The 20,865-nt window shown below is 45.2% G+C and overlaps 1 protein-coding gene and 1 long non-coding RNA gene across 2 annotated transcripts; both read left to right on the forward strand.

Moving 5' to 3' along the window:
- The first annotated feature begins 5,860 nt into the window (after positions 1–5,860).
- LOC119870246 (cTAGE family member 9-like) lies at positions 5,861–9,769 on the forward strand. The gene is made up of 3 exons (XM_038525515.1): positions 5,861–5,924; positions 7,230–7,981; positions 8,026–9,769. Exons 1-3 carry the CDS (start codon positions 5,861–5,863, stop codon positions 8,059–8,061), a joined length of 852 nt encoding a protein of 283 aa, XP_038381443.1. The 3' UTR covers positions 8,062–9,769.
- A 1,138-nt stretch (positions 9,770–10,907) lies between these two features.
- LOC119869852 lies at positions 10,908–20,310 on the forward strand. The gene is made up of 3 exons (XR_005353223.1): positions 10,908–11,042; positions 15,956–17,395; positions 20,126–20,310. It is a non-coding gene; the product is annotated as an uncharacterized LOC119869852 (long non-coding RNA).
- Positions 20,311–20,865: the final 555 nt, after the last annotated feature.

Below are 20,865 nucleotides of genomic sequence, written 5' to 3' on the forward strand. Positions count from 1 at the left end.
TGCAGATAAACCCTTTCTAAGAGGACCCAGGCCTCAAACCTGGATCCCCAAACTGGGATCATGCCCTGAGCCGAGACAGATGCTCCTCTGCTGAACTACCCAGGTGTCCCCCAGCTATCTTTTTTTTAAACCCCAGCTATCTTATGATTACTATCTACATAGAATATATCTTCCCCTCTTTTCACTTTTTAAAAAATTAATTAATTAATTAATTAATTAATTAATTATTTTAGAGAGCGGGGGGGATGGGCAGAGGGAGCAGACCCCACTGCAGGGCTTGATCTCATGGCCCTGAGATCACCACCTGAGCTGAACCAAGAGTCTGATGCTCAACAGAAGGAGCCACCCAGAGGCCCCATGCATTTGAAGTTTAAATAATGTAGGCAAGAAGTGGAGTGACAAACCAAAATTACAATGATCCTAGCTTTTATAACTGCTACTGTATTTGCCTGATCCACAGATCTTTGTTTCTTCAGTGCCTTCAGGTCACTGCTGAAGTCTTTCATTTCCACCTGAAAGACTCCCTTTAGCAGTTCTTGCCAAACAAGAGTTTCCTGAGTTCTGTGAGCACAAGGTCTTTCTTTGTTTCTTCTAACAGTTTATGACTGCCAATGCCTTTAATTTAAAGAAATAGTTTTGAAAACATTTTTTGTCCATTTTACATTTTATCCATTTTATCCATTTACATTTAACATAATTACTAGTAGGGCAGGACTACTTCTGTTATTTTGTTATTTTTTTCTGTTGGTCTTACAGCTTTATTGTTCCTAATTTACTTCATTACTGCCACCATTTTTGTTTGATTGCTTCTTTACAATGACGTATTTCAATTCCTTTCTCATTTTTTAAATGTAGATTCCATAGTTAATTTCATTGGGGCTACCTCAGGGAGGAATATGTAACATCTGAAATTATAGAAATCTATTTTGAATTGGATGAAAATTAAATCAACTACGTATAAAAAGTCTACGTTCCACAGCTCTGACTCATATCACTTTCTATTATTAACATCAAAAAGTGCATCTTTATATATTTTGTACCCATTAACATAGATTTATAATTTTTTCTGTTGCTGTTTTTATGTCCCATAGAAAATAAAAATGGAGTTGCAAACCAAAATCATAGTTTTTATATTTGCCCACATAGCTACATATGCCAGAGATCTTTATATCTTCATATGGCTTTGAGTAACTAGTGTTTTGTATTCTGACCTTGAAGAGCTCCCTATGGTGTTTCTTGTAAAGCAGGTCTAGTGGTAAAATAATCTCTCAATTATATTTATGTAGCAATCTCTTAATTTCTCCATCATTTCTGAAGTACAGTTTTACTAGATACAGAATTTTTAGTTGATGGGGTTTTTTCCCCTTCAGTATTATAGATATGTCACCCACAGGATCCCTGGGTGGCTCAGCGGTTTGGTGCCTGTCTTCGGCCTGGGGCGTGATCCTGGAGTCCCAGGATTGAGTTCCACGTCAGGCTCCCTGCATGGAGCCTGCTTCTCCCCCTGCCTGTGTCTCTGCCTCTCTCTCTGTGTCTCTCATGAATTGATAAATAAAATCTTAAAAAAAAAAATATATATATATATATATTACCCACTGCCTGACATGCAAGGTTTCTTTTGAAAAATCTGCTAGTTGTCTGAGAATCCCTTTTATGTGATAAGTCACTTTTCTTTTGCTGCTTTTAAAATTCTTTTTTTTTGGGGGGGGGGTTTGCCTTTCAAATGTGGATTATGATGTATCTTGTGTGTCCATTGTATTTAACCTGTTTAGTTTCATTGTGTTTCTTGGTTTGTATTATCCATGTCTTTCCTCCAATTTGAGGAGATTTTTACTATTATTTTTTTGAATAATTATTCAACCCCTTTCTCTCTTTTACCTTCCTGGGATTTCCATACTGTGTAATTGGTCTACTTTACTGTCCCATAAATCCTTGTTGCTCCATTCATCTGTCTTCATGCTCTCTTCTTTGTATTCCTCAAGTCAGTAATATAATTGACCTGTCTTGAAGTTGCATATTCTTTCTTCTGTCCAATTCTGCTATTGAGCCCTAGTAGTGAATTTTTCTTTCTTTTCTTCTTCTTCTTCTTTTTTTTTTTTTTTTTACAGATTTTATTTGTTTATTCATGGGAGACACAGAGGGAGAGGCAGAGACATAGGCAGAGTGAGAAGCAGGATCCTTGTGGGGAGCAGATGCAGAACTTTATCCCAGGACCCCAGGATCACGACCTGAGCCAAAGGCAGACCCTCAACCACTGAGCCACCCAGATGGCCCCCAGTAGTGAATTTTTCCATATAGTTATTATATTTTGGGCTCCAAAGTTTCTTTTTGGTTCTTTTTCATATTTTATATCTCTTTGCTCATATTCTCATTTTGTTTGTGTTTTATTTTCCTAGTTTTATTTAATTATTTGTGTTTTCCTTTACTTTTTGAGTATATTTTTTTTAAAGATTTTATTTATTTATTCATGAGACACACAGAGAGAGAGGCAGAGACATAGGCAAAGAGAAGCAGGCTCCATGCAGTGAGGCTGATGTGGAACTCCATCCCAGGACTCCAGAATCATGTCCTGGGCTGAAGGCAGATGCTCAACCATTGAGTCACCCAGTTGTCCCTTAAAAAAAAAAAAAAAAAAAAAAAAAAAAAAAAAAATATATATATATATATATATATATATATATATATATATATATATGAAGTTTGATTTGCCAATATATAGCATAATATCCAGTACTCGTCCCGTCAAGTGCCCCCTCTGTACCCATCACCCAGTCACCCCATCCCCCACCCACCTCCCCTTCCACTACCCCTTGTTCAGTTCCATTTTTGAGCATATTTAAAACAATTATTGAAATTTTGAGATCTTTGCCTAGTAGGTCTGATACTTATGTTTCTTGAGTGACAAGTCTTGAAGTTTCAAAAACAAAACTTCTTTTGTTTCTTTGATGGGTCCTGTTTCCCTGTTTCTTTGTATGCCTTGTGATATTTTATTGAAAATTGGGCCTTTGATACAACAGCCACTTCACCGAGTCTTTGAAGAATGGTTTTGTGCAGGGGAAAACCTTCACTAATCAGCCCAGTGCAAAAGCTTAGGACTTCCCAGAACTTTACTAAGCATATGTTTCACCTGGGCTGTGTGTGCTTTTATTTCAACTGCCTGTGTGATAGTGTGATTTATAATAAAAAATACATATTTGGTCTCTATCCCCATTTCTGGTAAAGAGCTCCTAAAACCCTTGGAGTTTCCAAAGTTACATGAGTGATAAAGGTATGTTTTATTACTTATAACAAACGTCTTCTGACCACACTTGAGTTTATGTTAATAAGATGATTTTTGGAGAGCATGTAAGATCAGGTGATCTTGCCAGGGTATCAGTGATGATAGGGTTAGAACTTTCAGCCCCACACCCTTATCTCTGGAAGGAAGAGGAGCTAGAGATTTAGGTTAATCATCAATGGCCAAAGACTGATGATTTAATCAACTAAGCCCACGTAATGAAGACTTTATAAAAATCCAGAGGGGAAGGGTTCAGAGAGTCTCCTGGTTGGTAGGTACTGGAGATTTGGGGAGAGTGATGTGCCTGGAGAGGGCATGGAAGCTCTGCACCCTTTCTTACATTCCTTGTCCTATGTATCTTTTCCATATAATTATTCCTGAGTTATATCCTTTTATAATAAATCAGTATTCTAGTAAGTAAACTATTTTCTTAAGTTCTGTGAGCTGTTCTAGCACATTAATTGACCCCAGTAGGGGGTTGTATCCAATTTATAGCTAGACAGTCAGAAGCACAGGTAACAACCCAGACTTGTGAATGGCATCTGAAGTCAGCGAAAGGTATTCTTGGACTGAGGCTGTGAAGTCTGATGCTATCTCCAGGGAGCTAGTATCAGAATTGAGTTAAGTTGTAGGACACCTAGCTGGTGTCACATAATTGTTTAGTGTCTGAATTGAAGTATGGTAGAGAAGTATTAAGAATAGAGGTGACACACGGTACAAGAAATGAGTTTAGGGACGCCTAGGTGGCTGAGCATCTGCCTTCAGCTCAGGGCATGATCCTGGGGTCCTGAGCCCACATCAGGCTCCCCTCAGGGAGCCTGCTTCTCTCTCTACCTGTGTCTCTGCCTCTCTCTGTGTGTCTCTCATGAATGTATGAATGAATGAATGAATGAATAAATGAGGGGATCCCTGGGTGGCGCAGCGGTTTAGTGCCTGCCTTTGGCCCAGGGCGCGATCCTGGAGACCCGGGATCAAATCCCACGTCAGGCTCCCGGTGCATGGAGCCTGCTTCTCCCTCTGCCTATGTCTCTGCCTCTCTCTCTCTCTCTGTGACTATCATATAAATAAATAAATAAATAAGTAAGTAAGTAAGTAAGTTTATCCTTTAGACTCTATACATGGCCACCTTTAAATGTTTTGAGTTCATAAGATCTTCACCCTGATTCTGCCAGGACCTTAGCTGTTCTATTGCATTCTTCAACCGGTAGTCTCTTTGCCGCCCAGGTCTGCAGTCCCAGTCCCTTTCACAAGTCATGCCCTCTGCTTTCTGAAGATTGTCCCAACCTGAGATCCACATGGCGTCCCTTTTAGCCATCTGTGCCCTGATTTCAGTGATGCAGAGACCAATCACTCAAGCTGTCCCCAATGAGTTAAATCAGTTCAAATTCAGTCTGCTCTGCTCTTTCTGAGGCAAGGTTGCATGGCTGGAAGGTATCTTTTATCACTTACCCTATTTTTAGCTTTTTCTCTACTATTTGCATTTCCCAAACCTACAGATATTTCCAATAAGGTCTAGTAGGAAATTATTCTCACATTAGAAAATTAAGTAGTTACTGAAAATGGCTGATATGTAAAGCCACCTGCAGATTTGGATGAAGTCACAGAAATGTAACAGTAAAATACAACAGGATTTCTTTGTTCTCATGTAATTCAGTCATTCTTCAACATGCATTTTTGTGTGTCTACTTTAGAATACGTACTGAAAATGAGGGATCCCTGGGTGGCGCAGCGGTTTAGCTCCTGCCTTTGGCCCAGGGTGCGATCCTGGAGACCCAGGATGGAATCTCACATCGGGCTTCCGGTGCATGGAGCCTGCTTCTCCCTCTGCCTACGTCTCTGCCTCTCTCTCTCTCACTGTGTGCCTATCATAAATAAATAAATAAAATTTAAAAAAAAAGAAATGCTTTAAAAAAAAATACGTACTGAAAATGAAACAATTACAAAGTGGTTAAAACAATCCCTGCATTTACGAAGCTTACCATCCAGTGATGACAGAGAGACAATACACAAAGATGGTTCTCGGCGGCATGTCAAATGTTAATGAGGGCTGTGCAGAGAAGTGGGGCAGGACGGTGGTAGGGGGAGGTGACGTGTTAGGGGGTGGTCATCACTGTTCCTACTGGGCAATCATTACAAGGGATCTGGAAAGACTTCACAGACAAGGCGACATTTGAGCAGATGCCTGAAGGGAAGGAGGGAGACCACCATGTGGGTATCAGAGGAAAATGATTCAAGGCAGAGGGAAGACAAAATGCCAAATCTGGGCCAGGATCATCCTGGTACATTGGATGAGCAGCCAGGAGGCCTGTGAGGCTGGAGCAGAGTAAACAAAGCAAAAACCCAGATGCAGAGTTAGATCTGAGAGGTAACTAGGGGCAGATCCCATAGGACTCACCGGCAGTGGGGGCATGCAGCTTGAAGTCTGATGAGTAGAAAGTTATTACTGGAAGAAGAGCTGAGGTGAGACATGGATGCACTGGTTCTAGGGAGGCAACTTGCTGCGGGGGCGAGTGCAGGAGGAGATTGGTTAGGAGCAGGCACAGTTATCCTGTGAAGAGGGAATGGCAGCTCTTGCTGGGCAGAATGGGGGAAGGCAAAGAATGGTCACTGGAGGACATATTCTGGATCCGGGGTGGAGGCTTTGCTGGTGGGGTAGCGATGGGGCACAGAGAGAGGGGAAAAGCCAGGAAAGACCACAGACCTGGGGTCTGAACACCTGTAAGGATGATGGTGTTATCATGGAAAGTGGGAGATGCAGGGACAGCAGGTTCAGCGGAAGTCTAGTCAGGTTGGCCACATTAGATGAGTGTGAGTCTGGACTGCATGGGAAGGTTTGGAATGGATAAATAGGCATAGAAGTCATGGCAGTTTGAGCTATCAAAGCCTTGAGACTGAATGAAGTCAGCAACAGGGTGAGATGCTGGGGAAGGAAAAGTGGTCCCACAACTAGATCCTGGGTCAAAGGTAATGCTGGGAAGTTGGGGAGAAAAACAGAAACCAGCAATAGAGACGAGGAAGGAAAAGGCAGTGAGGCCAGAAAACCACACACAACACCCAGAAACACAGAGAAAATCCAACTTGAATGTATTGAACTGGGGACTAAGTGATGGAAGCATTTCAAGAAGAAAAGGTCGGACTGTGTCAAAAGCAGCCAACAGAGTAGAGATTGAAGGATTTCTCTGGGATGGTGATAATGCCCTAAAATTGGATTGTAATGACTGTTGCACAGCTCTGCACATTTACAAAAAAATCAATGAATTGGATGTTTAAATGGTGAATTTCGTGATGTGTAAATCATTTGGACATGTAAACGACTCAATAAAGCTGTTTCAAATAAAAGTAGCAAGCATACACCAACCCAGCCTTTCAGAGAAAGTGAAAATGCACGTTTCTATAAAGGGCATGTGCATGCATATCCACAATATCATCATCCATAATACCCCACATTTGAACCAACTCAAACGTTCATCAACTATTATCAGATACATTCAAACACTTGAATTATTCAGACCTAAGCAGAGTGAACTGCTTTTCCACACAAAAACATAGGCAGAGTAAAAAAAAACCCATCATTTTGAGCAAAAGAGGCAGATATCACTGTGTTCATTGTGATTTATTCTATTTCTGCGCTGTTCAGGAACTGATGGATGATAATAGAAACCAAACCATGGCTGCGTGTATGGGGGGGTATGCATCACAGGCTCGGGGGTGGGGGTGGTATTTACTGTGTTAATAGACAGTATCCATATATAGATGAGCTGTTGGATACCATGGAGAGATGTAAAGTTTGAAAAAATTTGTCAAATTCAGGATTTTCACTGTATTTCAGTTTTATATTGACACCAAAACATAGACAAGGAGGTGAGGAAGAACGGCCATCCCAGAGTAACGGGGGGGGCACATTTTATTTGTAGATCGCCTCCCACCACCCGCCAGGTGACTGACCTATGAGCGAGCCGTTGCCGGCTGGGTTCCGGGTGGAATGTTGGGGGTTCCGTGGGCTGTGTGGTGGCTGCGGGCCCCACGGTGACCGGGCGGACCCTGCGTGGGGCGGTGCCATGGAGGGGCCGCCGTCCTCCGCAGCGTGGCGTGGGGCTGCTCCTCGGGCAGCTGGGCCAGGTGGTGGCGACGCTGCTGCCCAGGGCCCTGTGTCCACGGCTCCCCTCACAGCCGCCGGCGGAGACCGAGGCGTGTCTGCCCATCGTCGGCGTCTTGACGGGTCTCTTCTTGACGCTCCGGCTCATCCGGGCCCTTAGAAGTCGGCTTTACAGAAGACGCGAGAGGTGGCTCGCGGACACTCGGGCTGAGCAGATCGAGGAGAAATGCCAACTCGTTGACAAGCTTTACGCGGCCAAGAAGGAGTGTGCGCTGGTCGGGAAGTCTCTGGAGAACGCCCGGCGGGAGGAAGGGCCGGTGAAGGTTCCCGGCCCTGCGGCCGCTCACAGCAAGGTGCGGCCCGACTCCACGGTGAAGGAGCTGACTCCTGTGGCTCGAGACCTGAACGGAGCCAGAGCCGGGCCCCCACGGCCAGAGACGGGGACAGCAAGGGTGCCAGAAGTGGTGAAGTCCCTGCAAGAGGTCACGGGAGCCACCACACCCCCGGGAGCTTCTCCTAACCTGCTTGGAGACCAAGAGCCGAGCCCCGGTGGTCCCTCCCCAGGAGTGGGCCTGGGCCTCAGAGCACCACTGAACCCCCCTCTCCAGGCCTGGGCCTGGGCCTCAGAGCACCACTGAACCCCCCTCTCAAGGCCTGGGCCTGGGCCTGGGCGTCAGAGCATCGCTGAACCCCCCTCTCCAGGCCTGGGCCTGGGCCTGGGCCTCAGAGGACCACTGAACCCCCCTCTCCAGGCCAGGGCTTGGGCCTGGGCCTCAGAGCACCGCTGAACTCCCCTCTCCAGGTGGGCCTGGGCCTGGGCCTCAGAGCACTGCAGAACCCCCCTCTCCAGGTGGGCCTGGGCCTGGCCCTCAGAGCACTGCTGAACCCCCCTCTCCAGGTGGGCCTGGGCCTGGGCCTCAGAGCACTGCAGAACCCCCCTCTCCAGGCCTGGGCCTGGGCCTGGGCGTCAGAGCATCGCTGAACCCCCCTCTCCCGGCCTGGGCCTGGGCCTCAGAGCACCGCTGAACCCCCCTCTCAAGGCCTGGGCCTGGGCCTCAGAGCACCGCTGAACACCCCTCTCCAGGCCTGGGCCTGGGCCTCAGAGCACCACTGAACCCCCCTCTCAAGGCCTGGGCCTGGGCGTCAGAGCACCGCTGAACCCCCCTCTCCAGGCCTGGGCCTGGGCCTCAGAGCACCACTGAACCCCCCTCTCAAGGCCTGGGCCTGGGCCTCAGAGCACCACTGAACCCCCCTCTCAAGGCCTGGGCCTGGGCCTGGGCGTCAGAGCATCGCTGAACCCCCCTCTCCAGGCCTGGGCCTGGGCCTGGGCCTCAGAGGACCACTGAACCCCCCTCTCCAGGCCAGGGCTTGGGCCTGGGCCTCAGAGCACCGCTGAACTCCCCTCTCCAGGTGGGCCTGGGCCTGGGCCTCAGAGCACTGCAGAACCCCCCTCTCCAGGTGGGCCTGGGCCTGGCCCTCAGAGCACTGCTGAACCCCCCTCTCCAGGTGGGCCTGGGCCTGGGCCTCAGAGCACTGCAGAACCCCCCTCTCCAGGCCTGGGCCTGGGCCTGGGCGTCAGAGCATCGCTGAACCCCCCTCTCCCGGCCTGGGCCTGGGCCTCAGAGCACCGCTGAACCCCCCTCTCAAGGCCTGGGCCTGGGCCTCAGAGCACCGCTGAACACCCCTCTCCAGGCCTGGGCCTGGGCCTCAGAGCACCACTGAACCCCCCTCTCAAGGCCTGGGCCTGGGCGTCAGAGCACCGCTGAACCCCCCTCTCCAGGCCTGGGCCTGGGCCTCAGAGCACCACTGAACCCCCCTCTCAAGGCCTGGGCCTGGGCGTCAGAGCACCGCTGAACCCCCCTCTCCAGGCCTGGGCCTGGGCCTCAGAGCACCACTGAACCCCCCTCTCCAGGCCTGGGCTTGGGCCTCAGAGCACCGCTGAACCCCCCTCTCCAGGCCTGGGCCTGGGCCTCAGAGCACCGCTGAACCCCCCTCTCAAGGCCTGGGCCTGGGCCTCAGAGCACCGCTGAACCCCCCTCTCCAGGCCAGGGCTTGGGCCTGGGCCTCAGAGCACCGCTGAACTCCCCTCTCCAGGTGGGCCTGGGCCTGGGCCTCAGAGCACCGCTGAACCCCCCTCTCCCGGCCTGGGCCTGGGCCTCAGAGCACCGCTGAACCCCCCTCTCAAGGCCTGGGCCTGGGCGTCAGAGCACTGCTGAACCCCCCTCTCCAGGCCTGGGCCTGGGCCTCAGAGCACCACTGAACCCCCCTCTCAAGGCCTGGGCCTGGGCCTCAGAGCACTGCTGAACCCCCCTCTCCAGGTGGGCCTGGGCCTGGGCCTCAGAGCACCGCTGAACACCGCTCTCCAGGTGGGCCTGGGCCTGGGCCTCAGAGCACCACTGAACCCCCCTCTCAAGGCCTGGGCGTCAGGGCACCGCTGAACTCCCCTCTCAAGGCCTGGGCCTGGGCCTGGGCGTCAGGGCACCGCTGAACTCCCCTCTCCAGTCCTGGGCCTGGACCTCAGAGCACCGCTGAACTCCCCTCTCCAGGCCTGGGCCTGGGCTTCAGAGCACCGCTGAACACCCCTCTCCGGGTGGGCCTGGGCCTGGGCCTCAGAGCACCGGTGAACCCCCCTCTCCAGGCCTGGGCCTGGGCCTCAGAGCACCGCTGAACTCCGCTCTCCAGGTGGGCCTGGGCCTGGGCCTCAGAGCACCGTTGAATCCCCCTCTCCAGGTGGGCCTGGGCCTGGGCCTCAGAGCACCGTTGAACCCCCCCTCTCCAGGTGGGCCTGGGCCTGGGCCTCAGAGGACCACTGAACCCCCCTCTCCAGGCCTGGGCCTGGGCCTGGGCCTCAGAGCACCGCTGAACCCCCCTCTCCAGGCCTGGGCCTGGGCCTGGGCCTCAGAGCACCGCTGAACTCCCCTCTCCAGGCCTGGGCCTGGGCCTCAGAGCACCGCTGAACTCCCCTCTCCAGGCCTGGGCCTGGGCCTCAGAGCACCGCTGAACCCCCTCTCCAGGCCTGGGCCTGGGCCTCAAAGCACCGCTGAACCCCCTCTCCAGGTGGGCCTGGGCCTAGGCCTCAGAGGACCACTGAACCCCCCTCTCCAGGCCTGGGCCTGGGCCTCAGAGCACCACTGAACTCCCCTCTCCAGGTGGGCCTGGGCCTGGGCCTCAGAGCACCGCTGAACACCCCTCTCCAGGTGGGCCTCCCAGCTGCCAGGTGGCCCTGCCCACCCCCACCCCCACCCGACCATCAGTGAAGCCACTGGGTGCAGGGAGCCCCTCCCTGCACTGGGGTTCCTCGAGCTTTACGTGCCGGGCTCAGCCATGAGCTCCTTCATGGACCACTTCTCCAGAACTAAGTAAAGAATATTAGACTCCCCAGGACACACCAAGAAATGTGGGACTTTCTTTCTATTCACAGAATGTTTGGATTCTCTCTCAGTAGCAGTGAAGGAAATATATTTACTTTTTAATTTCTTCCTGTAGTTTCAAGTCTTTATTTAAATTTCAGGTAGTTAATGGGCAGTACAATATTAGTTTCAGGTGTAGAATTTAGTGATTTATCACTTACATACAACACCCAGTGTTCATCACAAGTGTGCTCCTGTTGAACCCATCCTACCACCACCCCCACCTCCCTTCCAGCAACCCTGAATTTGTTCTTTACAGGTGAGTCTGTTTTATGGTTTGCCTCTCCCCCCGCCCCAACTATATTCATTTGTTTTGTTTCTTAAATTCCACATATGAGTGAGATCATATGGTATTTGTCTTTCTCTGACTTATTTAACTTAGCATAATACCCTCTAGCTCCATCCATGTCATGACAAATAGTAAGATTTCATTCTTTTTTATGGCTGAGTAATACTCTGTTGTATATACACCACACCTTTTTTATCCATTTATCTCCTGATGGACATTTGAGCTCTTTCCATAATTTGGCTATCGTTGATAATGCTGCTATAAACACTGAGGTACAGGCGTCCCTTGGAATCAGTATTTTTGAATACTTTGGATAAATACCCAGTAGTGTAATGCTAGGTCATAGGGTAGCTCTATCTTTAACTCCTTGAGGAATCTCCACACTGTTCTCCACAGTGTCTGCACCAGTTTGCATTCCCACCAACAGTGCAGGAGGGTTCCCCTTTCTCCTCATCCTCACCAACATCTGTTGTTTCTTGTATCATTAATTTTAGCCATCCTGACAGCTGTGAGGTGATATCTCACTGTGGTTTTGATTTGCATTTCCCTGATGATGGGTGATGTTGAGCATCTTTTCATGTGTCTGTTGGCCATCTGGATGTGTTCTTTGGAAAAATGTCTGTTCATGTCTTCTGGCCATTTCTTAACTGGATTATTTGGTTTTGGGGTATTGAGTTTTATGAGTTCTTTATAGACTTTGGATACTATTTATCAGATATGTCATTTGCAAATATCTTCTCCCATTTACTAGGTTGTCTCTTAGTTTTGTTGATTGTTTCCTTGGCTATGCAGGAGCTTTTAATCTTGATGAAGCCCCAGTAGTTCATTTTTGCTTGTTTCCTTTCCCTCAGGAGACATATCTAGTAAAAAGTTGCTACAGCTGATGTCAAAGAGGTTGCTGCCTATGTTCTCCTCTAGGATTTTGATAATTTTCTGTCTCACATTTATGTCTTTCATCCATTTTGAATTTATTTTTGTGCATGGTGTGAGAACGTGGTCCAGTTTTTATTTTTTGCATGTTACTGTCCAGTTTTCCCAACCCCATTTGTTGAAGAGACTTTTTTTCCATTGGATATTCTTTCCTACTTTGTTGAAGATTATTTGACCGTAGAGTTGAGGGTCCATACCTGTGTTCTCTATTCTGTTCCATTGATCTATGTGTCTGTTTTGTGCCAGTATCATACTGTCTTGGTCACTATAGCTTTGTAATATAGCTCAAAGTCCAGAATTGTGATGCCCCCACCTTTGTTTTTCTTTTTCAAAATTGCTTTGGCTATTGGGGGTTTTGGTGATTCCATACAAATTTTAGGATTGTTTGTTCTAGTTCCGTGAAAAATGCTGTTGGTATTTTGATAGGGATTGCATTAAATGTGTAGATTGCTTTGTGTGATATAGACATTTTAACAATATTGGTTCTTGCAATTCATGACTATGGAATGTTTTTCCATTTCTTTGTGTCATCTTCAATTTCTTTCATTAGTGTTTTATAGTTTTTAGAGTACCTAGCTTCTACTCCTTTGGTTCAGTTTATTCCTAGGTAACCTTATGGTTTTTGGTGCCATTGTAAATGGGATCAATTCCTTGATTTCTCTTCCTGCTGTTTCATTATTGGTGTATAGAAATGCGACAGATTTCTATTCTTTGATTTTGTATCCTGTGACTTTGTTGAATTCATATTCTAGCAATTTTTGGTAGTCTTTTTGGTTTTCTATATAGAGTATCATGTCGTTTGCAAATAGAGAAATAATAACAGTGGGGAGACTGAATATCACTGTCTTGTTCCTGACTATAGAGGAAAAGCTCTCAGTTTTTCTTTATTGAGGATGATATTAGCTATGGGTTTTTTTTATGTACGATCTTTGTATATTGAGGTATGTTCCCTCTAAATCTACTTTGTTGAGGGTTTTTTATCAAGAATGGATGGTATACTTTGTCAAATGCTTTTATTGCATCTATTGAGAGGATCATATGGTTTTTATCCTTTCTTTTATTAATGTGGTGGATCACACTGATTGCTTTGCAAATATTGAATCACCCTGGCAACCCAGGAATAAATACCACTTGATCATGGTGAATGATTCTTTTAATGTACTGTTGGATTTCATTTGCTAATATTTTGTTGAGAATTTTGCATTTATGCTCATCGGCGACATTGGCTTGTAGTTCTCTTTTTTTAGTGGAGTCTTTGTCTAGTTTTCATTTGTTGTTGTTCTTCTAGCTCCATTGTAAGTTTTTTAGGTTGTGCATTTTAGATTTTTCTTGCTTCTTGAAATAGGCCTGTATTGCTGTATACTTCACTCTTAGGACCACTTTGGCTGCATCCCAAGGTTTTGGACCATTGTGTTTTCATTTTCATTTGCTTCTATGTACTTTTTATTTATTCTTTAATTTCCTGGTTGACCCATCATTCTTTAGTAGGATGTTCTTTGACTTCCATGTATTTGTGGTCTTTCCAATTTTTTTCTGGTTGTTGACTTCAATTTTCATAGTATTCTGGTCAGAAAATATGATCTTTTTATATTTGTTGAAGGCTTATCTGTGACCTATTGTGTGATCTGTTCTGGAGAATGTCCCACATGCATTTGAAAAGATTGTGTACTCTATTGCTTTAGGATGGAATGGTCTGAATATATCTGTTAAGTCCATCTTGTCCAGTGTGTCATTTGAAGCCATTGTTTCCTTGTTAATTTTCTGCTTAAATGATCTGTCCATTGATGTAACTGGGGTGTTAAAGTCCCCTACTATTATTGTAATTATTATCAATGAGGTATTTTATTATTGTTATATATTTTTGGGTGCTCCCAAGTTAGGGGCATAATTATAATTTTTAGGTCTTTTTTTTTAATTGTCAGATCTTCTTGATGGATGGACCCCTTAATTATGATTTAATGCCCTTCTTCATCTCTTGCTACAGTCTTTGGTTTAAAATCTAGTTTACTTAATATAACTATGGCTACTCGGGCTTCCTTTTACATCCATTAGCATGATATATATTTCTCCATCCCCTCAACTTTCAATCTGAGGGTGTCTTTAGGTCTAAAATGAATCTCTTGTAGGCAGCATATAGATGAGTATTATTTTTTTATCCACTTTGACACTCTATATCTTTTGTTTTTCTTTTTTTTAAAAGATTTTATTTATTTATTCATAAGAAACACAGAAAGAGAGGCAGAGACACAGGCAGAGAGAGAAGCAGGCTCCATGCAGGGAGCCCGACATGAGACTTGATCCTGGGTCTCCAGGATCATGCCGTGGGCCGAAGATAGCGCTAAACCGCTAAGCCACCCAGGCTGCCCAACACTGTATCTTTTGGTTGGAGCATTTAGTCCATTTATGTTCAGAATAAATAATTATTGATAGATATGAATTTAATGTCATTTTATTACTTGTTGTTTCTAGGAATTTTCTGTTTCTTTTCAGTCTTTGTCATCTTTGGTCTTTCTTTCCTGCTCAAAGTCTCCTTTAACATTTCTTTCAGGGCTGATTTAGAGGTCCCAAATGCCTTTAGTTTCATTTGTCTGGGAAGCTCTTTATCTCTCTTCTTCTGAGTGAGAAGCTTGCTGGATAGAGTATTCTTGGCTACATATTTTTTTCCCATTCAGCACATTGAATATATCATGCCACTCCCTTCTTGCCAGCGACTCCCTTACCACAAAGCTAAGAGATCTGAAAACTAGTCAGGCTAAAATGAAAAATGCAGTAACTGGGATGCCTGGGTAGTTCAGTGGTTGGGCATCTGCCTTTGGCTCAGGGCGTGATCCCAGAGTCCTTCCTGCATGGAGCCTGCTTCTCCCTCTACCTATGTCTCTGCCTGTCTCTGTGTGTGTCTTTCATGAATAAATAAATAAAATCTTAAAAAAAAAGAAAAATGTAATAACTGAGATTTGAAACTGACCACAGTTGTAATGACCACAGAGATGGAAGAAGCAAAGGAACAAATAAGTGATATAAAAGATAAAATCATGGAAAATAATGAAGCTGAAAAAAAGAGGGAAAGAAAAATATTGGGTCATGAATATAGACTTAGGGAACTCGGTGACTCCATAGAGCACCATAACATTGGTATCATAGGAGTTCAGAAAAAAAGAGGGAAAAGGGGGCAGAAGATTTATTTGAGAAAAGTATAGCGGAAAACTTCCCTAATCTGAGGAAGGAAGGAAAAAGATCCAAATCCACGAGGCACGGAGAACTCCCATCAAAATCAACAAAGTAAGCCAACACCAAGATATATCATAGTTAAATTTGCAAAATACAGAAAGAGAGAAATGTACTTTAGAGATGAACTGTTTACTCAAATCTTCATCCAACTACGTTTCTTAATGTTTTGCAACATTATTTATACATTAATCTTACACTTATATTTTATTCTCTCCCTAAATACTGTCTTTTAATTTAAAAATATATGCGGCTTTGCAATAAAGACTTTTACTAGTCAGCAGCAATATTCTTTTTATGGAATTATATCACCAGTACTCACAAGTCATATGTAAAGGCAGCTGTTTTCATGTATTTTAAAATTTGTTTATTTATTTATTTATTTATTTGAGAAAGACAGTAGGGGAGGACAGAGGGAGAGGGAGACAGGGAGGGAGAAAGAATCTGAAGCAGATTTGGCACTGAGCTCAATCCCATGACTGCAAAATCATGACCTGAACTGAAACCAAGAGTCAGACACCTAACCAACCAAGCCACCACCTAGGTGCCCCTAGTGTATGTTTTTAAAAGATAATAGATATCTTTTGGGATGTAGTTAAATTGTATGCTTACAAAATTTATATTATTATTATTTATATTGTTTAATGTTAATATTTTAATATAATAATGGCTAAATATTTTTAACAGACATTGATAAATATATAATGATTTTCTTTCCCTACAAGAAGATTTCTGTGACTTCTCTGACTAAAAAGGAATTCCCTGGGACCATTTGGAGAAGCTCCACATCACTGCACCAGCTCACCCTCTTCAGTGGAAAGCTGAAAGACATTTCAGGGGTTTCAATCCCACATGATTGAGGTGGGGTTCCCACAATTAATAGTTCTCATCACAGATGGTGCCTCCTTCCCAGAGGATGAGCACAAACTAATGGTTATTATGGCAGAAGAGAAGCAAAAGAGATGCTTCATGACTGGAGGGCTGAGTGTCACAGGAGGCATGTGACAGAGGCAGCATTGTGACAAGCTGGATGATGTCTCCTCACAATTGGTATGAAGCCTCTGCTTACACCTGGAGAAAGAGCAGTGAAGGCAGAAAGAAAGTCCATAGCCTCGTGGAGCTGGCAGCTTCAGAGGAAATGCAGGTGTTAAGGAGATTAAAGAGCAGAGATGGGGCAGCCCCGGTGGCGTAGCGGTTTGGCACCGCCTGCAGCCCGGAGTGTGATCCTGGAGACCCGGGATCGAGTCCCACGTCGGGCTCCCTGCGTGGAGCCTGCTTCTCCCTCTGCCTGTGTCTCTGCCTCTCTCTCTCTCGCTCTCTCTGAATGAATAAATATTTAAATCTTAAAAAAAAAAAAAAGAGCAGAGATGGCGTGCCACCTGATAATGCAGGTTCTGGAGTAGAACCAAGGATGGAGGTGGGCCGGGAGACTGGGGGAACTCAGGGAGGGCCTCTCTGAGTGGCGGGTCACATAAGCAGCGAGGGCACCTCAGGAAGAGCTCTGTGGAATGAGGGAGACAACAGAAGGCAGCTGTGAAGTGGGCCTGGGGGCGGTGGGGGTACGAATCAGCTGGCGGCCAGATCTGGAGCGCAGAGGAGCAACCACAGCTGCAGCTGTAAGTGGGCAGGGTCCCTGGGGAGTGCCCTTGCTGAGTGAGAGAAGATGTCCACGGCTGGGCAGATTCGGGGGGCAACTCCAACAGGCCTGTTTGTGGTCCCTGTCAGGTGACTTTTGGACGGTTAGACATCCCTCCAAGTCCTCCTGCTTCTGAGATTCATTTCCAGGCCTAATATGCTATAAATCCACCATCGAATCCATCACCTCCTGCCGCTCAAGGCTGAAGTTCTTCATTCCAGATGAGCAACGTTAATCCTCCAATCCTTCCTGAAAATTACACTGAAACTGGTTAACGGAGGCATGGAAAGAGATTCAAAACAAGATATATCATTTGTATCATCTCATTCAGTTCTCAGTATGGCCATACAAGGTAGCATCTGCTATGATTCCCATTTGACAAATGTGGAAACTGAGATTCCATTAGGTCCCTCATTCCAGGTTCACCAGTCTCGAGCACAAGGGCCGATACTCGTAGTGTTCTCCAGTGAAGACACTGCCGTGGGATCCAGTGACCAGGCAACAGAGGCATCCTTTCTCAGCTGTGTTGAAGGTATAGTTGACCATGAAATCGTTTGTGCTGGTGAGAGATGGGGTACCTGTAGATGGATTCTTGGTGGGACTGAGTTCATGGTGTTCTTGCCTAAGGAGTAGAAACTAACCTGGAATCCTTCCCTGTGGGTGCCAGGATTCCCCTTCCACATCTGTCACAGAATTATTAGGATATGAGTTTAATGGTCTTGTTGGCAGGGACATTGGGTGGCAGCACAACAAAGCCTCCAGCATACACGTATACATGTATAAGCACAAACACCCACACACATGCGCACATACACAGATGAACTTTTGCACGTACTTACACCTACATGTATGCTTACACACACATATCTGTAATGTAGAAATGTACATATGTGTATAGAATGACAGGTGATAGATAGATGATAGATGGAGCTTAATGGATGCAAATTCTTAAATCACACTGAGGACACCAATAGATGTATATCTGATGTTTTCCCATGAACACAAAGTCACACATCTTCAAACGAGAAATGAGGCTGTGCTTCTGCCTGTTGGATCATGGGACATTTCCCACCTCATCGTTCACACAGACACCCAAAGGCATGGAGCCCAGCGACAAATCTGGGAACAATTGGTTTACATTTGTATAAAGAAAACCCAGTACCTTGTAAAGCTGGTTGTTCCGACACAAGGATACGAGGAAGCAAGAGGATCTGAAATGGCAGAAAGGATGTGATTCATATAAACCCACTAAAATATAAACACAATAGGATATTTTAAAAGACTGAAGACATGCTTTTAAGATTTAATATAGTTCTAAACAAGGAATGACATGGAATTCTGGCTGGAAAAAATACTCAGTATTACTGTTAAAATTCTTATTTCAATGTTTCTTGTTAAAATCATAGGCAAAATATTCACTGGTTAAAATTTTCAGGATAAAACAATTTAAGGTCCCGCTTTCATTGGGTTGCTTGCAGTGGATAGTTATAAAATCTGGACAAATGACTAAAAAAATAAACACAACTCTGAAGGACCAGAGAGTGTCCAGTGCAGACGGGACGCCAGGGCTGTCCTCACCAGCTTTTCCCATCAAGCACTGCCCCGACATCATAGGGAGTATCAGAGCAGGAAAAGGCAGGTTCTTTGGGCTGAGGAAAAAATGGACTAAAACTTGGTTCAAGAAAACTACTCTGACTTTGGCTTCCCCTCAGATGTGGTAAAGACATGATGACAATTTAAAATTGATTCGGTGAGCACTATATGTTTTAAAACTCCAAAGGAATGTATAAGCAATGAGGACAAGATCAGAGGATGAGAGAGAGATGCACAGAGAGAGATGGAGACACAGAGAGACGGAGATAGCGAGATGGACAGAGAGAGACAAATAGACACAGAGAGATGGAGACAGAGACAGAGACACAGAGAGAAACAGAGGTGGAGAGACAGAGAGGGAGAAAGAGATGGAGAGACAAAAAGAGACAGAAATGGAGAGAGAGATGGAGAGACAGAGCCAGAGCCAGGGGGAAGCAGCTAGAGACCCAGGCAGGAGTTGCAGCCAGCTGTCAGGATCCCCTCTTTCTCTGGGAAGTCAGACATTTCCTTGTGGCCGCCAGCTGACTGTGCAGGACGGTATTTCTCTCTTGGCCTAGCCAAGCTTATTTTTAAATTAGGAATCATAGATACTTTATATAATTTAATATTTTTAGTTTTATTAAGACGAGCTTTGCGGCCTTATATGTAGTCTCTCCTGAGGAAGGCCCAGGTATACTTGGGGAAAGCGTGCATTCTGATACCTGGTGGCGTGCTCTGTGTCTGTTGGGTTAGTTGGTTTGTAGCACTGGTCAAGCTCTTCTTTCCCTCCGTCGTCGGTGTGGTTGCTCTGGCCATTACTGGGGGTGCGGGACCGAGCTCTCTTACTATTATTGTAGAACTAGCCACTCCCCCTTCTATTCTCTCAATATTTGAAATTTAGGAATCCTGATGTTTGCTGAACATAGGTTTACAACTTTTAGATATTCTTGGTGAATTGACCCTCTTATCGATAGTCTTCTTTGACTCTTGTAACAATTTTGGACTTAAAGTCTGTTTTGTCCAATGTTACTACAGGCACCAACACTCTTTGGTTGGTTCCTCTGTGCCTGGAGTATCTTTATACATGCTGTCCACTTTCCATCTAGGTGTGCCCTTAGATCTGAAGTGAATCTCTTTTAGAGAAAAAATATTTGGATCACATATTTTTATCTATTCTTTTAATCTATGCCTTTACAAAAAAGATTTTATTTATTTATTTATTCATGAGAGACAGGCAGAGACACAGGCAGAGAGAGAAGCAGGCTCCCTCCAGGGAGCCCGATGTGGGACTTGATCCCAGGACCCCGGGATCACGCCCTGAGCCAAAAGCAGACATCCAACCACTGAGCCACCCAGACGTCCCTAATCTATGCCTTTTGATTAGGAGTTTAATTTATTTACATTTAAAGAAACTACTGATTTGCCATTTGTTTTCTGTGTGTCTTACAGCTTCTCTTTCTCCTCATTTCCTCCCATACTGCCTCCCTTTGGTTTAGTTGGTTTTTTCCTTATTTTTCCTCTTGGCTATAAAAAAATATTTTTAAAAATTCCTATATAGTAACTGGAAATATTAGTTATTTATTAATATATTTTATTAATTTTATTAATTATTTTTATAATTAATAAATAAAATTATTTTATTAATAATAAAATTAATATATTACACTAATATATATTAGTATTATATTAGTTCCAGGTGTACAACATAGTGATCCAGCTATTCTGTACATTATTCAGTGCTCGTCAAGGTAAGGGTCCTCTTAATCCCCATCACCTATTTCAGTGCTCGTCAAGGTAAGGGTCCTCTTAATCCCCATCACCTATTTCACCTGTCCACCTGCCCACCTTCCCTCTGGGATTCACCAGTTTGTTCTTTTTTTTTTTTTTTTTTTTGAGTGATATCATATCTTTATTTTTTTTTCTTTAATTTTTTTTATTGGAGTTCAATTTGCCAACATGTAGCATAACACCCAGTGCTCATCCCACCAAGTGCCCCCCTCAGTGCCCATCATCCAGTCACCCCAACCCCCCGCCCACCTCCCCTTCCACTACCCCTTGTTCATTTCCCAGAGTTAGGTGTCTTTCATGTTTTGTCACCCTCACTGATATTTTAACTCATTTTCTCTCCTTTCCCTTTATTCCCTTTCACCAATTTTTATATTCCCCAAATGAATGAGACCATATAATGTTTGTTCTTTTCCGATTGACTTATTTCACTCAGCATAATACCCTCCAGTTCCATCCACGTCGAAGCAAATGGTGGGTATTTGTCATTTCTAATGGCTGAGTAATATTCCATTGTATACATAGACCACAGCTTCTTTATCCATTCATCTTTCGATGGACACCGAGGCTCCTTCCACAGTTTGGCTATTGTGGACGTTGCTGCTATAAACATCGGGGTGCAGGTGTCCCGGCGTTTCACTACAT

The sequence above is a fragment of the Canis lupus genome, chromosome 1, assembly GCF_011100685.1.
Source record: "Canis lupus familiaris isolate Mischka breed German Shepherd chromosome 1, alternate assembly UU_Cfam_GSD_1.0, whole genome shotgun sequence".
Classification (NCBI taxonomy): domain Eukaryota; kingdom Metazoa; phylum Chordata; class Mammalia; order Carnivora; family Canidae; genus Canis; species Canis lupus.

What these genes read in the sequence shown, in the direction of transcription:
- LOC119870246 (XM_038525515.1), top strand. Translation starts at nt 5,861, where the DNA reads ATGGGGGAAGGCAAAGAATGGTCACTGGAGGACATATTCTGGATCCGG. An exon ending in CCGGGGTGGAGGCTTTGCTG is followed by an intron (nt 5,925 to 7,229) that starts GTGGGGTAGCGA and finishes CTGACCTATGAG; the next exon opens with CGAGCCGTTGCCGGCTGGGT. An exon ending in CACTGAACCCCCCTCTCCAG is followed by an intron (nt 7,982 to 8,025) that starts GCCTGGGCCTGG and finishes CCCCCTCTCAAG; the next exon opens with GCCTGGGCCTGGGCCTGGGC.